Here is a 17,104-nt window from a genome sequence, read left to right on the forward strand (position 1 = left end):
GCAAAAAAAAAGAAAAAAAAAAGCTTAGTGTAAATACTTTACCTAAGCAGCATTTGTATCATTTTATTTCTTAATTATTCACTTTTTTGTACTATATTTTTGAAACAATGCTCTCATGTCAATCCTGAAAATCATTACAATTACGAAATAGTATATTCAGCTTCGTATGCTAGTTAAATCTAGCTGATAAGCAAATTCAACTGACAAAATCCTTATAAAATTGTTTGCTTGGGACTTGTTACATTCAATTCGATTTTGAACTCTGTTACGATGAAGCACATAATGCCTATTACTGTAGACGTATTTAAGTTAATAAAGCCCACAATATGCCATGATACCTGGAGTTAATATAAAATTAGAATTATAATTCGTCATATCCTGTCACAAGCGAGTAGCACGTCGGTTTACTATAATATTAAAAGATTCTGAGGAACCCTGGAAAACAACGATTAATGAAGAAAGGCGTAAAAAATCAATGACAAACTCATTTCAAGTCTAAAATAATTAGAGACATATGATTTAAATACTACAAAATTCAAATTCTCCCATTGCAAAATATTCAGAAATATTAAAATCATACCTCTATTTTACACCAAATACAGAGAAAAGGAAAATAATTCACATGTTTACAAAAACGGTTGCTGGTTGGTAGCGTCAATATTTGCAATAAATATGCATTTATGCACGTTTATATATTAGCTATAGACCAACTAAGAAATCTTTGAGTAGTATCTTATACTCCAAGACACTTTCTGTAAAGTATGTTAAACAACCTCTGTATTTTGTAAATTTCCTATTATACATCTTCAGAAAGTGATTCAAAGTTTTTAAAATGTTACATTAGAGAATTTTATCTGTACTAATAATATAACAGAGTCGAGTTTGTTTGAACGTGCTAATCTCAGAAACTACTGGTTTGAATTGAAAAACTCTTTTTGTGGATCAGGAATAAAAAATGTCAGAAAACGGGCAAATTGATATTTGAATATAAAATGCTTGAAACCCAGAATATGCGTCGCCTCGGTGGCTCAACCTGAAACTGCGGGCTTTGTGATCCAGTGGTAGTAGGTTCAGGTCAGCCATGAAGCAAATCTCGAGGGTACTTTTGTGAGAAAATCCTGAACGATGTCAAAAGTAACTTGTAATATACATTCATATACATTCATAGCTATCTATCTATCTATCTATATCTATATCTATATATATATATATATATATATCTATATATATATACATATCTATATATATATCTATATATATATATATATATATATATATATATATATATATATATATATATATATATATATATATATATATATATATATATATATATATATATATATATATATATATATATATATATATAGGGTGATTATAATTAAAGTTCCACTTTCAAAACGCTATAAAAATAAAACCACTGGTCAGAATGACGTCAAACTTCAACGGAATATTATCGAAGAAGGGGGGAACTTGATGGCAGAAGAAAAATAAATAGTTGGAATTTTTAGCAATAGATAGCGCTATAAGCATCATATTTAATAGTGTTCGACTACAAATGACAAATAAATGAATAAATATTACCTAAGGTGTAAACTATACATTAAAACACCGTACAAGTCAGCGTGCACGAGGGTATTGGTGTGATACTGTTAGTTAAGTAAGCCCATCCAACACGGAAAGGTCATACCACGTCGAATGGGAAAATTAGTTTTTAATTGTCCTGAGACCAAAAACCGCATAAAAAGCATCAGTAAAAATCAAATCGGTCTTTAATTTTCGTGAGACTGGCGCAAAAGATGTTCAATATAATGTACCCCATTATCTGTAACAAGTTGAAATCGAGAAACAGCATGTTCCACGATTGATTGAAATGTTTTCGGAGTCACGTTTAGAATGTGTTGCGCAATGCATGCCTTCATCTCAGCAAAGTTTGCAATCGGAGCACTGAAGACAACAGCTTTCAGATAGCGCCATATCCAGAAGTCACACGGGTTAAGATCAGGAGATCGGGACGACCAGGTCCGTGAGACAGTCATAGTGAACTTCTCTGATGCAAAATGAGGAAAAAAAAACGTGTATTTGGCGTTTTTATGACAACTTCAATGACTCGGGCGCATGACAGATGTTTTGATTTATATATTCTGACACTTGCAGCGCCATCTATTGCTAAAAATTCCAACTATTTATTTTTCTTTTGTCATACGTTTTCCCTCTTCTTCGATAATATTCCGTTGAAATTTGAGGTCATTCTGACCAGTGGTTTTATTTTTACAGCGTTTTGAAAATGGAAATTGTCATATTTTCTTATTTTTCCTATTAATCGGTACTAATTATATGCAGCTGAAGAGTTTGCTTGTTTGATCGCGCTACTCTTAGGAACTACTGGTTCGAATTTAAAATGTCGTTTTGTGTTGAATAGTGCATATGTTAAGGAAGGCTATAGGCTATTATTTACATTTATATTTCTCTTAGAAAAAAGTTATTCAATATTTTATGTGATTTTTTGCAGTTTTTAGTTTTTTTACAACACAGTCCCCGAATCAATTGCGCCATAAAAATATTTTCAGTACTAATTGTAGGAAATTTATTTTTAAGTATGATGAAAAAAATGTTTTTGCAGATATATCGATTTTTTTTAATGTTTTTTTTTGAAAAAAAGAAAAAAAACGTCTTTATTTCGCATTTTTTCCTTGGTTTAATTTTTTTCTGAACTTATCCCGCAAAAATTATAAAAGCTTCTTTTCTGAACTTTAATTATGCAATGGTAAAGCCTTTTCACCTTCTTCAGAAAAAATCGTTTTAAAAAATACGCAATACTTATTTTTTTTTACAATTTTTTTAATGCGGAGCACTGCATGACTTCCAAGCATAGCCGAAGTTATTTCTATCTTCAATTTAGGATAGTCATTATGTCATGCCCACGTGATCCAACTGCAGAGCTTGCTTTTGATTTTTTTTTTTTTTAATTTTCATCTAGGAATTTTATTTATTTTTCTCCCGCCCCCGACGTTTTACTATCGTTATTTAACGTGACATTTTTGTGTGCATTTGTTCAATAAAAGCAATGAGGACTTTTTATCTTTTGCAGACTATGGGGTATATAGTTTTGAGTTATTTTTCAGCTATTTTAATTCAATAAATAAATCTCGCGATTTTTTGCATGATCTTTGTGTCATATACATACAAAAAGATTGTTAACTATCATCGTAGGTATATACGCAGAGATGGTATCGCTAGATTGATAGATAAATATAGGTCGATATAAGGTACATGGTTAGTAAGAGATAGATATACCCGTATTTTCGAAACTCCAACGGGTGATCAATGCTCCCCCCCCCCCGCCCACGACTTTGAAAACATAAAGCATTCGCATAGAAGTGGACGTGCTTTTTGTTATTTTTTGATAAAATGGGCATTGAGAGTACACCTCCCGCTCCCTCCTTTGGCTGCTTGCATAAAAAGGCGAATTAGCTGGTCACCAAAGGCGGCTATCTTTTTATGTGCATTGGCGAATGTAGTTTTAAATTTCAAAGATATTTTATTTTATTTATTTATTTTTTTTTTTTTTTTTGAAAAAGTGGGTAAACAATTATCATTTTATGTCAGAAGGGAGGGGGACATGGATTTTCTTATTCAACGGACTTCCTTTAAATTCTTAGCCCGAGCAACGCCGTGCGGGTACTGCTAGCAAGTTAATAAAGAGAAAAAAGCTGCTATAATAAGGATTTGTTGCGCTCATATTACGACTCATGCATGAATTATATTGCAGTTTAATTTTTCTAGAGCGCATATTTATAAATACACGCTACATTTATTTGCAAGTGCATAGTTATCATCGATTTGTTCAACATAAAAAAAAAAAGACAATAACGCTGCATCAAGGAGATAATAACATAGATTAATGCCAGGGCTGATATAATATTATGGGTACTTACTGACTACTTTTAGCACTAATGGTCTTTCTGCTTTCTCTCCTCGGCCATTTGTGGCAACGCATCTATAAATGCCCTCGTCTTCTTTGCGAACATTATGAATGCGAACAATCCCTCTCTGATCCACTGACTGGCGATCTCCAAACGGTAGTTTACTGCCACCTGGAGAAGAAAAGGGGATGGATATTAGTAGAATAAATGCTGATTGTGTGTCTGCCGGACCGTGAACAAGGGTAATTTATTCAGCGTGTGTTCTTCCTCTGAGGACATAAGAGTTTCTTACGGACATAAAAACATGCACTTCTGATTCACCTCATGCAAGTGCATAGTATTTCATGAGTGTTGTGAAAGCATTGGATTCGGTATTAATTATGTTTTTGTCTTGTAAATATTTTATTTGTGTAAATAAGTATTTTTATATCTGTAAATTAGTTCTTTGAATATAATTTTCAGTTTGATTTTGAAAAAAACTAAGTTGTTGTATAATAAGTATGTAAGTAATTGTGTATAAATAAGTATTTTGTATATCACTGTAAATAAGTTCTTTCGGTTTCGCTTTCAGTTTGGTTTTTAAATAAAATAAATGATTGTGATTAATATGCATGTGTAAATAAGTTATTTGAGTCTAAATTTCAGTTTGACTTTTAAATAAAAAAATAGTTTTATAATTAATTGAAAAATAATTGAAGATGTTTTTTTGACACTGTGAAACAACAAGCAGCAAGCAGATTAGATTCAGTGTTCATTACGCGCTCGATTATCTTATCGATATTGTTAGTGGAAGTAAATATCAGTACTTTGTAAATTTTGTTAAGCATAAAAATTGTTGGCTTGCAAAATGATCTGTTAAACTGTGAAATATTTTGAATATAAAAGTAAATGTTATATAGGACAAGGCATTTTTTCTGTAATTTTCGAATATAAACCAATAAATTGACTAGCTGGTAAATTCCAGCGGTGACGGAAGGAGGGTTTTACAAAAAAAAAAAAAAAAAAGATAAAAAGAAGTTTTTTATCAAAAACTGATGCATAGACTTTTATACACATCATAATGAGTTGCTAAAAAAGCCAAAGCCAAGAATTTTTGACAGTAACTTTTTTTTTCTTTTAATCAAATTGAAAACTCAGTAACGGAAGGTCATTTTTGCGACATGTTTTTCACGCTATCATGTTCTCCCCAAAAGTTTAAATAAACTATAAAAGAGAAAATTACATAAAAAATGAGGACACATACAGGAGTGTTCAGTCATTACAATTTCACCCTTAGTTTTAAAAAATACCTATTTTAAGCATATGAATTATGTATTTGTTAAGGGTAATGGAAGGACAGTAATGGAAGGACAAGAAGTCCAAAACAATTAAACTTGATAAATTTCAACTTACAAACATTTTTTCAGCTAATACAGCAGTCTGAGACAATTATATCTAATTTCTGAGCCAACTGTTACAATTCTGATTTCTTTAAATACTCAATAATTTTATCATAATCCAAAGAACATTTATCTTCTTACTCAGCAAACATGAAGATCATTTCTACATTATTACGCATTCTCAAACAAGATACTTCTATTCCTTCATCTTCTATATGAAGTACCTGTGCAACAATGCTCTTTGTTAATTTCTTTTCCTTACATCCAACTGGCAAAACTTGACCAAACCTCAATGAATCCTTTGGCATATTCTTATGATTTAGTGTTTTGATTCCGCTGTATCTTCATTTTCAACATTATTTATTGATTTTCAAAGTCAGTCTGTTGACTTTGAAGTAAAATATCCTTCAATTTGTTGAAGTATTTATTCTATTCAATAACATAGCTATTTACAAAATTCAAATAGAGCATATTTTGTGTATGAGGATGAGAATGGATATTTTTGAATCCTGTTTTCTTCATCCTTTTTTGCCTACTTTCCGAGTAAAAGTCAGAAAAAGAAGAAAAAAGCATGAAAGAAGGCTTAATGCATCTTAAAAATATCGCGAAAAACAAAAATAAATAAAATAATTAAATAAATATTGAAAAATTAAAAATTGGAAAGTAGGGTATTGAGATGGGGGAAAATGTATGTCGGTCTGTCGGTCTGTTATTTTTTGTTCAATTTTGAACAGTTCAAAAAAACTCAAACATTAGCGCCTAGAGAGAAATTAAGGAAATTCCGAACTGTGAGGCGAATTTGCTTCAAACAAACTTTGTAAGATAAAGCTTTTGATGAAAAACTTGCATATTAAATATCTTTTTGATTTGATTAATTTTCCGTTCAATTTTGAATAGTTCAAATCCCTTAACATTAGCTCCTACGGGGAAACTGAAAGTCAATGTAGATTCCGTACTTGAAGGCGGATTTACTTCAAACAAATTTTGTTGGAAATAGCTCTTGAGGCCAAACTGTAGACTTCGACTCCAAGAATTTAGGGGCACTTGAATCCGACTCCGACTCCTGTGCCCGACAATTAATCGGACTCCGACTCATCGACTTCGACTTTGACTTCGTAGCTTTGGCAAAAATTTATATACGGAGGACAAATGACTGATTCCGATTCTTAGATATTCAACTCCGACTCTTTTACCCCAAAATAAGATTGACTCCGACTCCGACTCCGCAGCTATGGTTTTGACTGTGAAATAATTATTGTTGATTTGACTTGTTTTTATTTTTGCGCTAAAGTTTTACTTTAGGTATTCAGTTTTCGGCGAATAAACTCGAAGTCATTTATGTTTCTACATAAAGGTATGCGCAGACGATTTTTTTTTTTTTTTTTTTTTTGACAATGAAAATTATTTCTTTAAGTTGACATTTTATTGGTTTTATTTCTTTGGTAAGTGCATTAATTCATTTAAAAATTGTTTTTGGCAACAGGGGAAAAAGAAACGATTTTTTTTTTTTTTTTTGATATGATGTACTTATTTTAATGAACTTATTAATTTTAATTATTATTTTTTTCGTTTTGAAAGCTGTTAAAGATTTTTTTAATGGAAAAAAGTGTACTAGCTGCTTTGTTTAAAAGTTGCTGTTTTTTTTTTTTTTTACGCATCTAATTTTTTCTTCGAAGTAATTTTTCGAAATTGTTCTTCAAAAATTTTTAATCTTATATTGAATCAATATTTTTTAAATCGCCGAATAAAAATTAAAGCTTTGATACTTGTGCATATTTATCTGGAAAAAAAAATGAAATTTGACCAAGAATATTTTGAGTTTTAGCAATTTAAAGCAATCCCATTAAAAAAATATTAATAAATAAAAATTAACATTTATGTTATGATTTTATTTATTAAACAAATGGTTAATCAGTGCAAAAAAATTCAAAACTTTAAACTGTTTAATATATTTTTTTCGAAATGTGTCTCGGGATCCCCTTAAAATAGTTTTTATGAGGCTTAAACCTTTGAAATCTGCTCATTATCAATGTGGTTACGTATCATAATAACCGTAATATCTATAATTCATCACACTAAAAGTAAAAAGTAAGTAATTTTGAGGAAATAACATCAATATTCAAATATATTACTACATTATTATTATTATTATTATTTTATTTATTTATTTATTTATTTATTTATTTTGAAATTATTTTGAGCATAGAGTGAGACAGCTGTCATTCGCTACATGGTTTTGTATTTGTTTGGCAATATCACTTACACTTTATTGTGTAGAACGATAGAATAAGAAAATAAAACTCCTAAAAGATTAAAAGAATCGTTTCTTTATTCTAGCAACTTTCAAGTCTTAAAATTGTTACATAAATTCGTTCATATTTCTTAAGTTCATAAGCACTCTGAAATTTTTTAAAACATAATAAAACTTAAATGAAATTTCATTTATTTTCCTTATTTTTCCCTTCATTGATGTAAAAAAAATCATTTTTTAATCAAAAGTGTATTTATTTTTTTTCAAACGGGAAGCATTCTTTTATCCTATATTATTCTTATACAGCTTATTTCTTGTTGTTATTAATATTATTAATGTTAGTGATATTCAATTTCAAAAAATATTTTTCTACAATTATTGCTGCTAAATACTTCGTGTGACACAGAAATATGCAACATAGCTTATAACACTTCGTAATGTGTTATGCAAACCACGATTTCAGATTTAAAAAAAAAAAGAAGAAGAAGAAAGAAATCTATAGTTTTCGAAGCATTACTAGGACTTTAAACTATGCTGACAACTTAAGGGTAACATTTGAATTAAAAATTATCACTCTTAAAATATATTTTTTTAGTAGTAATTTTCTATTTTGACCCTTATGGTCTAAAAACAGAAACAAATGTCAACAATAAATTCTAATTTTACAGTATAAACTAGAACAGTAATTAATTTAGGTTATTAAAGGAAATATAGCTAAACAAAATACTTTGTTTATGTAATGCCGGTAAAAAAAAAAAAAATAATAATAATTTGAATTTTGACATCATGAATTCAAATTATGTTTTTCGCAAACACGAATGTGTGTGTATATGTAGGCATGTGTGTTTCTGTAGTTAGACATGAGTGTATGGGTAGTTGTGTGTATGTGTGTTTGTGTGTGTGAGGGGGGTATCTGTGGGTGTGTGTGTGTGTTTGTGTGTCTGTATGTATGCGTGTGTGTATGTGTGTGTGTGTGTGTAGGTGTATGTATGTATATATGTGTGTGTATGTATGTGTGTATATGTATGTATATATATGTGTGTGCAGTGGTGTGTATGTATGTATATGTATGCGTGTGTGTGTAGGTGTGTGTATGTATGCGCGTGTGTGTGTAGGTGTGTGTATGTATGCGTGTGTGTGTGTAGGATTTGCACGTAACCTCGAGACGGGTTTCACTAGAGGAGCAGCATCGTGAGGAGCCGGTCGACGGTGATGCTGCAGAGGGTGCTGGCGGGAAAATAAAATCATAGGAACGCCAAAAACAGGAAAATGAAAGTAATAAGCAATCATGATTGCTCAAAAAAAAAAAAAAAAAAAAACATAGTTCAACATTTAATGTAACGTTTATCATAAATTTACGGTTAACTATTAAAAAAACTGAGATTGAAAATATCTATTGGAGTTCTTCGAATTATTTTTTTTTCCAGCAATACTTCTTGGATTACGGTTAAAAGAATGTTTCAAAGATCTTTGCTGAACATTCCAGTCTTCTAGGAATATTTTTTAAAAAGAATGAATAAGTTTATAATCTTATTCGTCTCTAAGAAAAGCTTCACTTTTTAAGATGACAAGTAAAGTATTTTTCGCTCATTATTTCTTGAAACTTTTGACTATAAAATAGCTATAGCTCCTAAATAACGACATCATTTCTCGAAAGCATAATGGTTAAAAGGTTAAACTGCATCTGGGAGAAAAAAAAAAATAAGACTTTGAAAACTTTACAAAAGTTGCTACAGTAACAGCAACTTCTGATGACCATTTAAGCTAAGCATTCAACAGTACGTCTGACATACATTTCCTTGAATGCTGCATTTTAAATCATTTCACTTCTTCCTTCAAAGAAGAGACCATTACTGAAGTTTCTCAAATCTCCTAGTCTCCCGTCTTATTCCAGACTTCGTCTTATTTACTGCCCATAAGAGAAGTCCTCATTCCCCATCTATGAATTCCATCTTCTTCTATTCTCGAAATCCAAACACGCACATCTCTGCTTCAGGGTTTCCAATTTTTTTATTCCTCCTTGATAGCTATGCTCGAACACGTTCTCATTCAGAGTAAAGATATACGACAGTGATTTTTGCTTTAAGTCTTTTCGTGTTTTTCGGAATAGATCTTTTGTTTTTGTTTGTATTTCATATTTCATCTTGCATCCAGTGCATGAATCAAGATCTATACAGCGCGATTTTAGTCTATGGTTTGCTTTGAAATATTTTAGTATAGGTTATTTTTTATATTTTCAATTAATTTTTCGTGACTTAGAAGACTATTTTTAGAAAAACTTAAGCTATGTACGACTATAATGCTAAAAAATCAAACATTAATTTCCTGGTACGCTGAACTTGAATTTACAAGGCATTTTTTTAAGTTACAGGTTAGTAGTTTTCCAGCAAAAAAACCTTTTTAGTTTTTTTTTAATAGTAATTTTATTGTGCAGCTACGCAACACATAAGAATACTAGCTTAAAAACAGTCGAAAAGTGAAAGAAATAAAAATGGGCACCATTTAAAAAAAATGGGACGTGACTCGTATAAAATACGTAAATGAAAAGTATTAATACAATGCAAGCTCATAAATAATTTAATATTACAATCATACAACATAATTTTTGTTAAGGTGAAATTTTTTTTTAAAATCTAACATTCAAACTTACAGTCCTTGGGTGACCTATAGGGCGTAATAACTATATCATCTCTCGGAAGGAATTGAGAATAACTTTACATACGAAAAGCACATAAGAAAAGCAAATTTTATATTCGATGTCATTTTTGAATTTTAGTATTAATCTGGTTAAAAGTCAAAATCAAAGAAAATTGGTGCAAAAATAAAGTTTAAAATTAACACTAAAAAATAAATAAATCTTAATCATACTTAAAGTAACTGTTCGGAATTAAGGAATAATTTCGCCGACTGAATTAAACAAACAAAAAACTGAATGATGTCTCCAGGCCATGTTTTGAACAAAATTATTATTTCGCACTATAAGAAAACCCCTTAAAAATTTTAGGAGACACAGACGGACATGCTGATGACTGAACTGACATATCAGATTTTTTACATCCAAATATAACTCCATTTTTGTTATTTTAAAATTTTTTAACATTTGATGAACTGTATGTTTTCACCTATATTTTGCTTTTAAATGTGTTTCTAGGTTTCAATTATTGCTTTTTTTTTTGAGCAATCACGATTGCTTATTGCTTTCATTTGACTGTTTTGATGTGCTATCATTTTATTTTACCGCCAACACCCTCTGCAGCATCAGCGTCGATCGCTCCTCACGATGCTGCTCCTTTAGCGAAAACCGTCTCCAGGTTGCATCAATATCCTACATTTGCACGATACTTACACGCACCTACACACACACACACACACACACATGCCTACACACAAATACACATACTCCACATACCCCCTTACGCACAAACATACATATACCCACACACAAACACAAACGCCTACATACACACACACGCGTGATTGCGAAAAACATAATTTGAATTCAAGATAACAAAATTCAAACTATTATTATTTTTTTCTTTTTTTGCTTTTCATTTTGACTGTCAGAGGCATACGCTAAAAGACAAAAGTTATCAGATATGGAATAGAAACATTTTTAGCATTTCAACATGTTTACTTCGTAAATGGAAATGCGATACTTTTCATTTCAAAATTTAATTCCTATAAATTGAAAATGGTAAAGCTATTTTTATAGCTGAACATAATATAATTTCGAAGAATCGCAATTATTCCATGCAACGAATCCATTGAAGCGAAATATGTATCATCGTCTTTGGTATCTGGAATATTGCTAGAAGCAGAGTAAATATTGATACGGAGTTTGGATCGTTTAGTTGAAGCGGTTTCTGCCATTGTTTGAAGATACTTGATTCCTCATATTTGCGAAGGAATATTTCATTTACAATGTATAGTATCCTAACATATATATGGCTCGCAGTTTGTTTCCGCACGAGGTTGCTCTTCAAAATTAGTATACTGTTGGTATATGAATATATGGAGGTGGATTGTACAGTGCAAACAGTATCAATAACAATTGTTGCATAAAACTACTATGATTATTATGAAAGAGTGGATTTTTTAGTAAAAATATTTTTAGATTAGGAGATGGTGTGGAGGAGTAAAAATATCGCTGGTAATACAACTGCTTGAATTCCACAATAAAAGGAAAAAATAATTTTTATCTTGTCCAGTAGATGTAGTTGTTTTGTTATAACATTTTACTTATTTTTTTTCGTAGCTTTCGGTTTTATGCTGACTAATATCTTAGACTAATTACTCTGCCAGAATGTGTTCTTCTTGCTATCTGGCATTTTAACTTCCGTTCTCTTCGCCTACATGTTTATCACTTAAGAAAGAGTCGAACCGTTTCCTGGAACAGTATGAAAGGATTTTGAATGTTCCACATTTTGACTTTTAAATTCATTAATCACCGATAGCTCATACTTATTCTTAATAGTTTTCTCGTTTCCTGGCGATCTTTTTGAGAGCAGTTTTCATGGTTTTGCTGTATCGTAGTTTATGTTTTTATTGCCAAGTGCTGGTGTTCTGCTGATAGTTACCATTGTTTTGAAATGTGTCTTGTTTTTTCCTATTGCTGTATAGTAAAAGATCTTCCTTTTTTTTCTTTAGCAGGAGAGTGAGATGTTGTGGGAGAATTTGATTATCTACATCTGACGAGTGAGTTTCGATGAATTTAAACTTTTATAGTTTTTTTTTGTAGAAATATTGACTTGGATTTACTATAGGAAATTAAATTTTTAGTTTCGTAAAAGGTGAACTTCGTGTATATAATAATTAAGTATGTTTTATAAGTGCCTGATTCTTTTACTTTTTGGCACTAAGTGTTTTGTAGTAGATGTTGGAGATGAATAGTTACAAATTAAGTTTGTTCAACTTCTGCTAATTCGATTTTGGTTTATCTTTTTTTATAGGGTGTTTTATTTCTTGAACTTACTACAAAATAATAGCAAATTCGAATTAAGCAAGTCTAAAGAGGATACGGCTACCAGAGAAGCTGGAGCTAGCTTTTGACATTTTAATTCGACATTACTTTAGCTGTTCCATTACTCCAGCCGCTCCATTCCTTCAAACTCAACGCTGCATAAAAATAGTTCTAACAAAGAATTGTAAACAAGGGTAAGATACCGCATTTAGAGTGGGGTAGACCGGGGTACGTTTACGCGGATTTTTTTCAATGATTTCTCTATTTTTAATGTTTTAACTTTGGAAATTTTAGAAATTGCGGTTCTAACAAACAGTTCATGGAGTCAAGATTGATACATTCAGTTGTTGCTTAGTTTGTGTCTTTAACCGTCAAAAAAATTATTTTTGAGTCCAAGTCGGTTGCGTAAACTTGCCCCGGACCCGAGGCAGGTTTACGCATATTTATTTTGAAACTTAACGTGATTCTGTTATCGTTTTGAACATTATGTCTTACTTTACTGTTGTGCACAAAGGTATTTATTTATCTTATTATGTAAAAAATATATTTATTATGTAAAAAATTTATTTATCTTATTATAAAAAATAACTGAAAAAATTATAAAACAAAGCTTATTTTATTCGTTAAAATAGAGCAAGTCGACGTATTTAAAAGTCGTTAAAATAAAGCAATTTGCTTTATTTTAACGACGCGCAAATTCGTTAGTCGCAAGTTCGTTAAAATAAATCAAGTCGACGTATTTAAAAGTCGTTAAAATAAAGCAATTTGCTTTATTTTAACGACAGTTAGTTAAAATAAAGCAAATTTATTACAGATTGAATAGTTGAATAGTGTATAAAGGTAAAGCTGAAGGGGCATGAAGACAGCACTATAAGATTGTAAGCTATAAAAGCTACGAATGTGTAACTTAATTAAAAATTAACTGGTAATTTTCAAAACTAACTAGCCGGAAAATACTGAAAAGGTTTGAGACAGTTTGGAGCAAAAAAAGTATTAGTGGCACGTTTAAGTTAGACACGGTAAGAACATTTGGAAAGGTAATCCGACTTCAACTCGTATAACTGCCCCATCGCCAAGCTTGAATTTATTTTTAACGTACAAAAAAAAAAAAAAAAAAAAAAAATAATAATAATTCAGTGATATGAATACAATTCTCAAAAAAGGATAAAATTCTGCTAATTTTTATATATTTGTTCTTTCTTAACTAAGTATTATTTATTCACAATAAGCTTCAAAACGAAACGTTCAACACAAAGCTTCTCAGCTTGATAGACAACAGATTATTCTTTCTGCGTGCTTGACTCTCCAGTTATGATTCGTTTGGAAAAAGGGCATTGCGTAAACGTGATCCGGTCTACCTTACATATAATTCTTTCATTGATATCAACTTCTCTCGCCTCTCAATAAGGTCTGCGTCTTATGACACCGGAGGATCGGGATGAAAATGATTCTGTTCTGCATATGGTTCTACAATCTACATATGTGCATGAATTCTGTACACAGGAGTTACCAAAAAACAGCAAATAACGAATTATCTGTTCCCTGAATGTGAGTACTGAGCTAAATTGATTTATGTAAATTTGAAAAATTGTATCATGTTTTTGGGTTTATCAAGCACGGTTAAATATGTTTATACAGACATTGACAATAAAAAATTTCTATTTTATAAACTTTTGTCCGGATTTTTGGCTTTTTTTCGGAGTTGGCCTTATTCTGGATGTATGTTTCTAAGACAGTCTAATCGTCTTTCTTTGTTAAAAACTGCTGAAAACATAATTATACTTAAATGTTAACTTTTTTTCATGAGTTATGTGATGAATTTGCAAAATTTTGAGCCAATTGAATCATTAATGAGTGAGATACTTAGCCATGAACGTTAGAGTGACCCGATGAACGTTCATTTTACTTCTTTTATATTTTTTTTTACGGAAATTCTTCGAATACATCTTATTACTACAGTTCCGTAGCGGAACTAAATTCCATAAGTTGACAGATCGCAAATTAACACCCAGAGGTAAGTTCATGCGATTAACCTTACATTTTACTCGTTAATACCGCAAAAAATTACAAAAGCGGAAGTTTTCTCAATATTTTTGTGCTTAGATTTAACTTAATTCATCCACTTTGCTTTACCAAGGAAGTATGTGGATTTGGATAAAAATGAAACAACGTTTAAAAGCACAGAAAAGATAAAGAGTTTATAAAAACGCAGACATGTTTCGGAGGCAATAGCCTCCTTCCTCAGTCCGAAATGTACAAATGGATGAATCAAGGTCAAGGGAAAGTTTAAATTGCGTAACCGGAAAAACATTGACCAATCAGTTATCAGCGAGTGCTGAGGCAAATTATGACGTATTCTAACATGCAAGATTGAATAAGATTGGAGAAAAATGCGGAACAGTAAAAGACTCATTGCAAAGATTACTTAAGTTTTTATGAATGTAAAAGGATTCCAGAAAATCTAATTCACCTACTGTTGTAGGTCTACAAATGATCTTGGCAGTGGGGCATATATCACATTCCTTGTCAATGTAATATCGGTTACGTGGGACAGACAAGACGTTCACTTAAATTTCGTTTGAAAGAACATGAAAACCACGTTAAAAAACAGGAACTGAACAAATCTTCAATTGCTAAACATTGTTGGGACACAGGGCACAATTTTCTCTTTTCGGATGCCAAGATCATTTGTAGACCTACAACAGTAGGTGAATTAGATTTTCTGGAATCCTTTTACATTCATAAAAACTTAAATAATCTTTGCAATGATTATTTTGCTGTTCCGCATTTTTCTCCAATCTAATTCAATCTTACATGTTAGAATACGTCATAATTTGTCTCAGCACTCGCTGATAGCTGATAGGTCAATGTTTTCCCGGTTACTCAATTTAAATTTTACCTTGACCTTGATTCATCCATTTCTACATTTCGCACTGAGGAAGGAGGCTATTGCCTCCGAAATATGTCTGCGTTTTTATAAACTTTGTATCTTTTCTGTGCTTTTAAACGTTGTTTCATTTTTTTCCAATTTACCTGCACAGAGCTATCGCTTTTCAATATGTGGATTTATTTTGAAATTGTGGATAGTTGCAGTTTTAAATCTTGTAACTCAATAGTGAAACGCGCACTATTTGTTTCATAAATGATGAAATAACACACATAAAAATATCACATTTTAATTTTAGTTGATACAGATATCCCATTCTTATGTTTTGAATTCAAATATACCTTCAATTCAAATTTTTCTTGAATTGTTTTGCATTTGTCAGATACATGAATTTCTCAAAGACAAAAATCTACTATCTACAAATCTACTGTATTATCCCTTTTTTGGTGATGCATGTAACCCTTTTAAATGGTTACACAATTTCATATGCAACGTTCAAAAAGCTTTTATCTGCTTCACAAATAAGGAGTTTTAAATGTTTTGCAGCATTTTATTCAGAGCAAGTAAATGCGATGACTTTGGATTGACACTATCAATAAAAGTACTTTCCGTTTAAATTTTGTGAATATTTAATGTTTACACTATCTGTAGAGAACAAATGTGTGTTTCAAAACGTATTTTTCCTTATAGATATTTTTTTTAATAATTTTTCGCACCGACATATTGAAACAGTTTTCAAAAATATAAAATATTTCAAATCATCAAAAATATAAAAAAATGTTTGTGTAACTAAGCACAGAATAGCACTAATTCATTTTAGAGCATTAATAGCGCTTAATGCTTATTAAAGATTAATTGAAGATGCCCATATCTCTTTTTTTCTTAAAGATTGAAAATACGTTGACCTTAAGCCAAAGTATTTCCCCCATATTTAATAATCCAACTATAAAAATAACGTACTTTTCCGAGGAAATAAACTAAGCACAGTCATATTACTTTCCCTCAAAACTAAACTCGAAGCAGAAATAAAACTGCATTACACTTTTCAAGAATTTCATTTAATATTAACAGTTTTACAGCGCGTAATTCGTTTCCTTTTTTCCGCCAAAGTGAATTCCTAATTGTCAGTACAGAAGAAGTAAAGTTCTACTAAGTATTACCACTCCATCGCCTCAAGCAAGATTATAAACACTTCTACGACTAAAAAAAAAAAAAAAAAGACGTAATTCGTGTTTCGTAGTTTATGAGATTGAGAAAGTATGCTTGATATAAAAACAGATACGTATTCCTCGTGAGTTGTTGACGCATGTAATGAAAAGATTCATTAGAGCTCTTACTCGTAATGAATCTTTCCATTAGGGAAATTAACGGTTTACCTTAAATGACAGGATACGATACTAATGATAACAACTCACGAGAAGCCATTTTACGTTGCTTTGAGCTTTCGTGCGTAAACTTTCATTTAGCTCGGTTTCATTTGTTTTGAATTTATGATTTATGATCTACGCTACTGGCTGAAACACATTCCAGTGCTAAAACGCGGCTTTTAGTGTAAAAGCAGTCTGCGGGGCTTTAGATTTATAGCTCGCGACATGGAAAGGTTCTATGTTTTTTTTTCCTCTTACGAGAACCATTTAAGTGAAAAATGTTTTTAAAAGCTTCATAGTTTGTGAAATTTAAGGAAAATTCTTATTACATTGC

General features: G+C 30.9%; 1 protein-coding gene across 1 annotated transcript in view; it reads right to left on the reverse strand.

The window, feature by feature from the left end:
- The window catches only part of LOC129221911 (cell adhesion molecule DSCAM-like), a 301,931-nt gene that overhangs the window by 257,945 nt on the left and 26,882 nt on the right, over positions 1–17,104 (reverse strand). The window contains exon 3 of the mRNA XM_054856287.1: positions 3,939–4,097. Within this exon, the coding sequence (XP_054712262.1) occupies positions 3,939–4,097 (159 nt within the window). The remainder of the gene's footprint in view (positions 1–3,938; positions 4,098–17,104) is intronic.

This window comes from Uloborus diversus, chromosome 5 (genome assembly GCF_026930045.1).
Source record: "Uloborus diversus isolate 005 chromosome 5, Udiv.v.3.1, whole genome shotgun sequence".
In the NCBI taxonomy this organism is placed as follows: Eukaryota; Metazoa; Arthropoda; class Arachnida; order Araneae; family Uloboridae; genus Uloborus; species Uloborus diversus.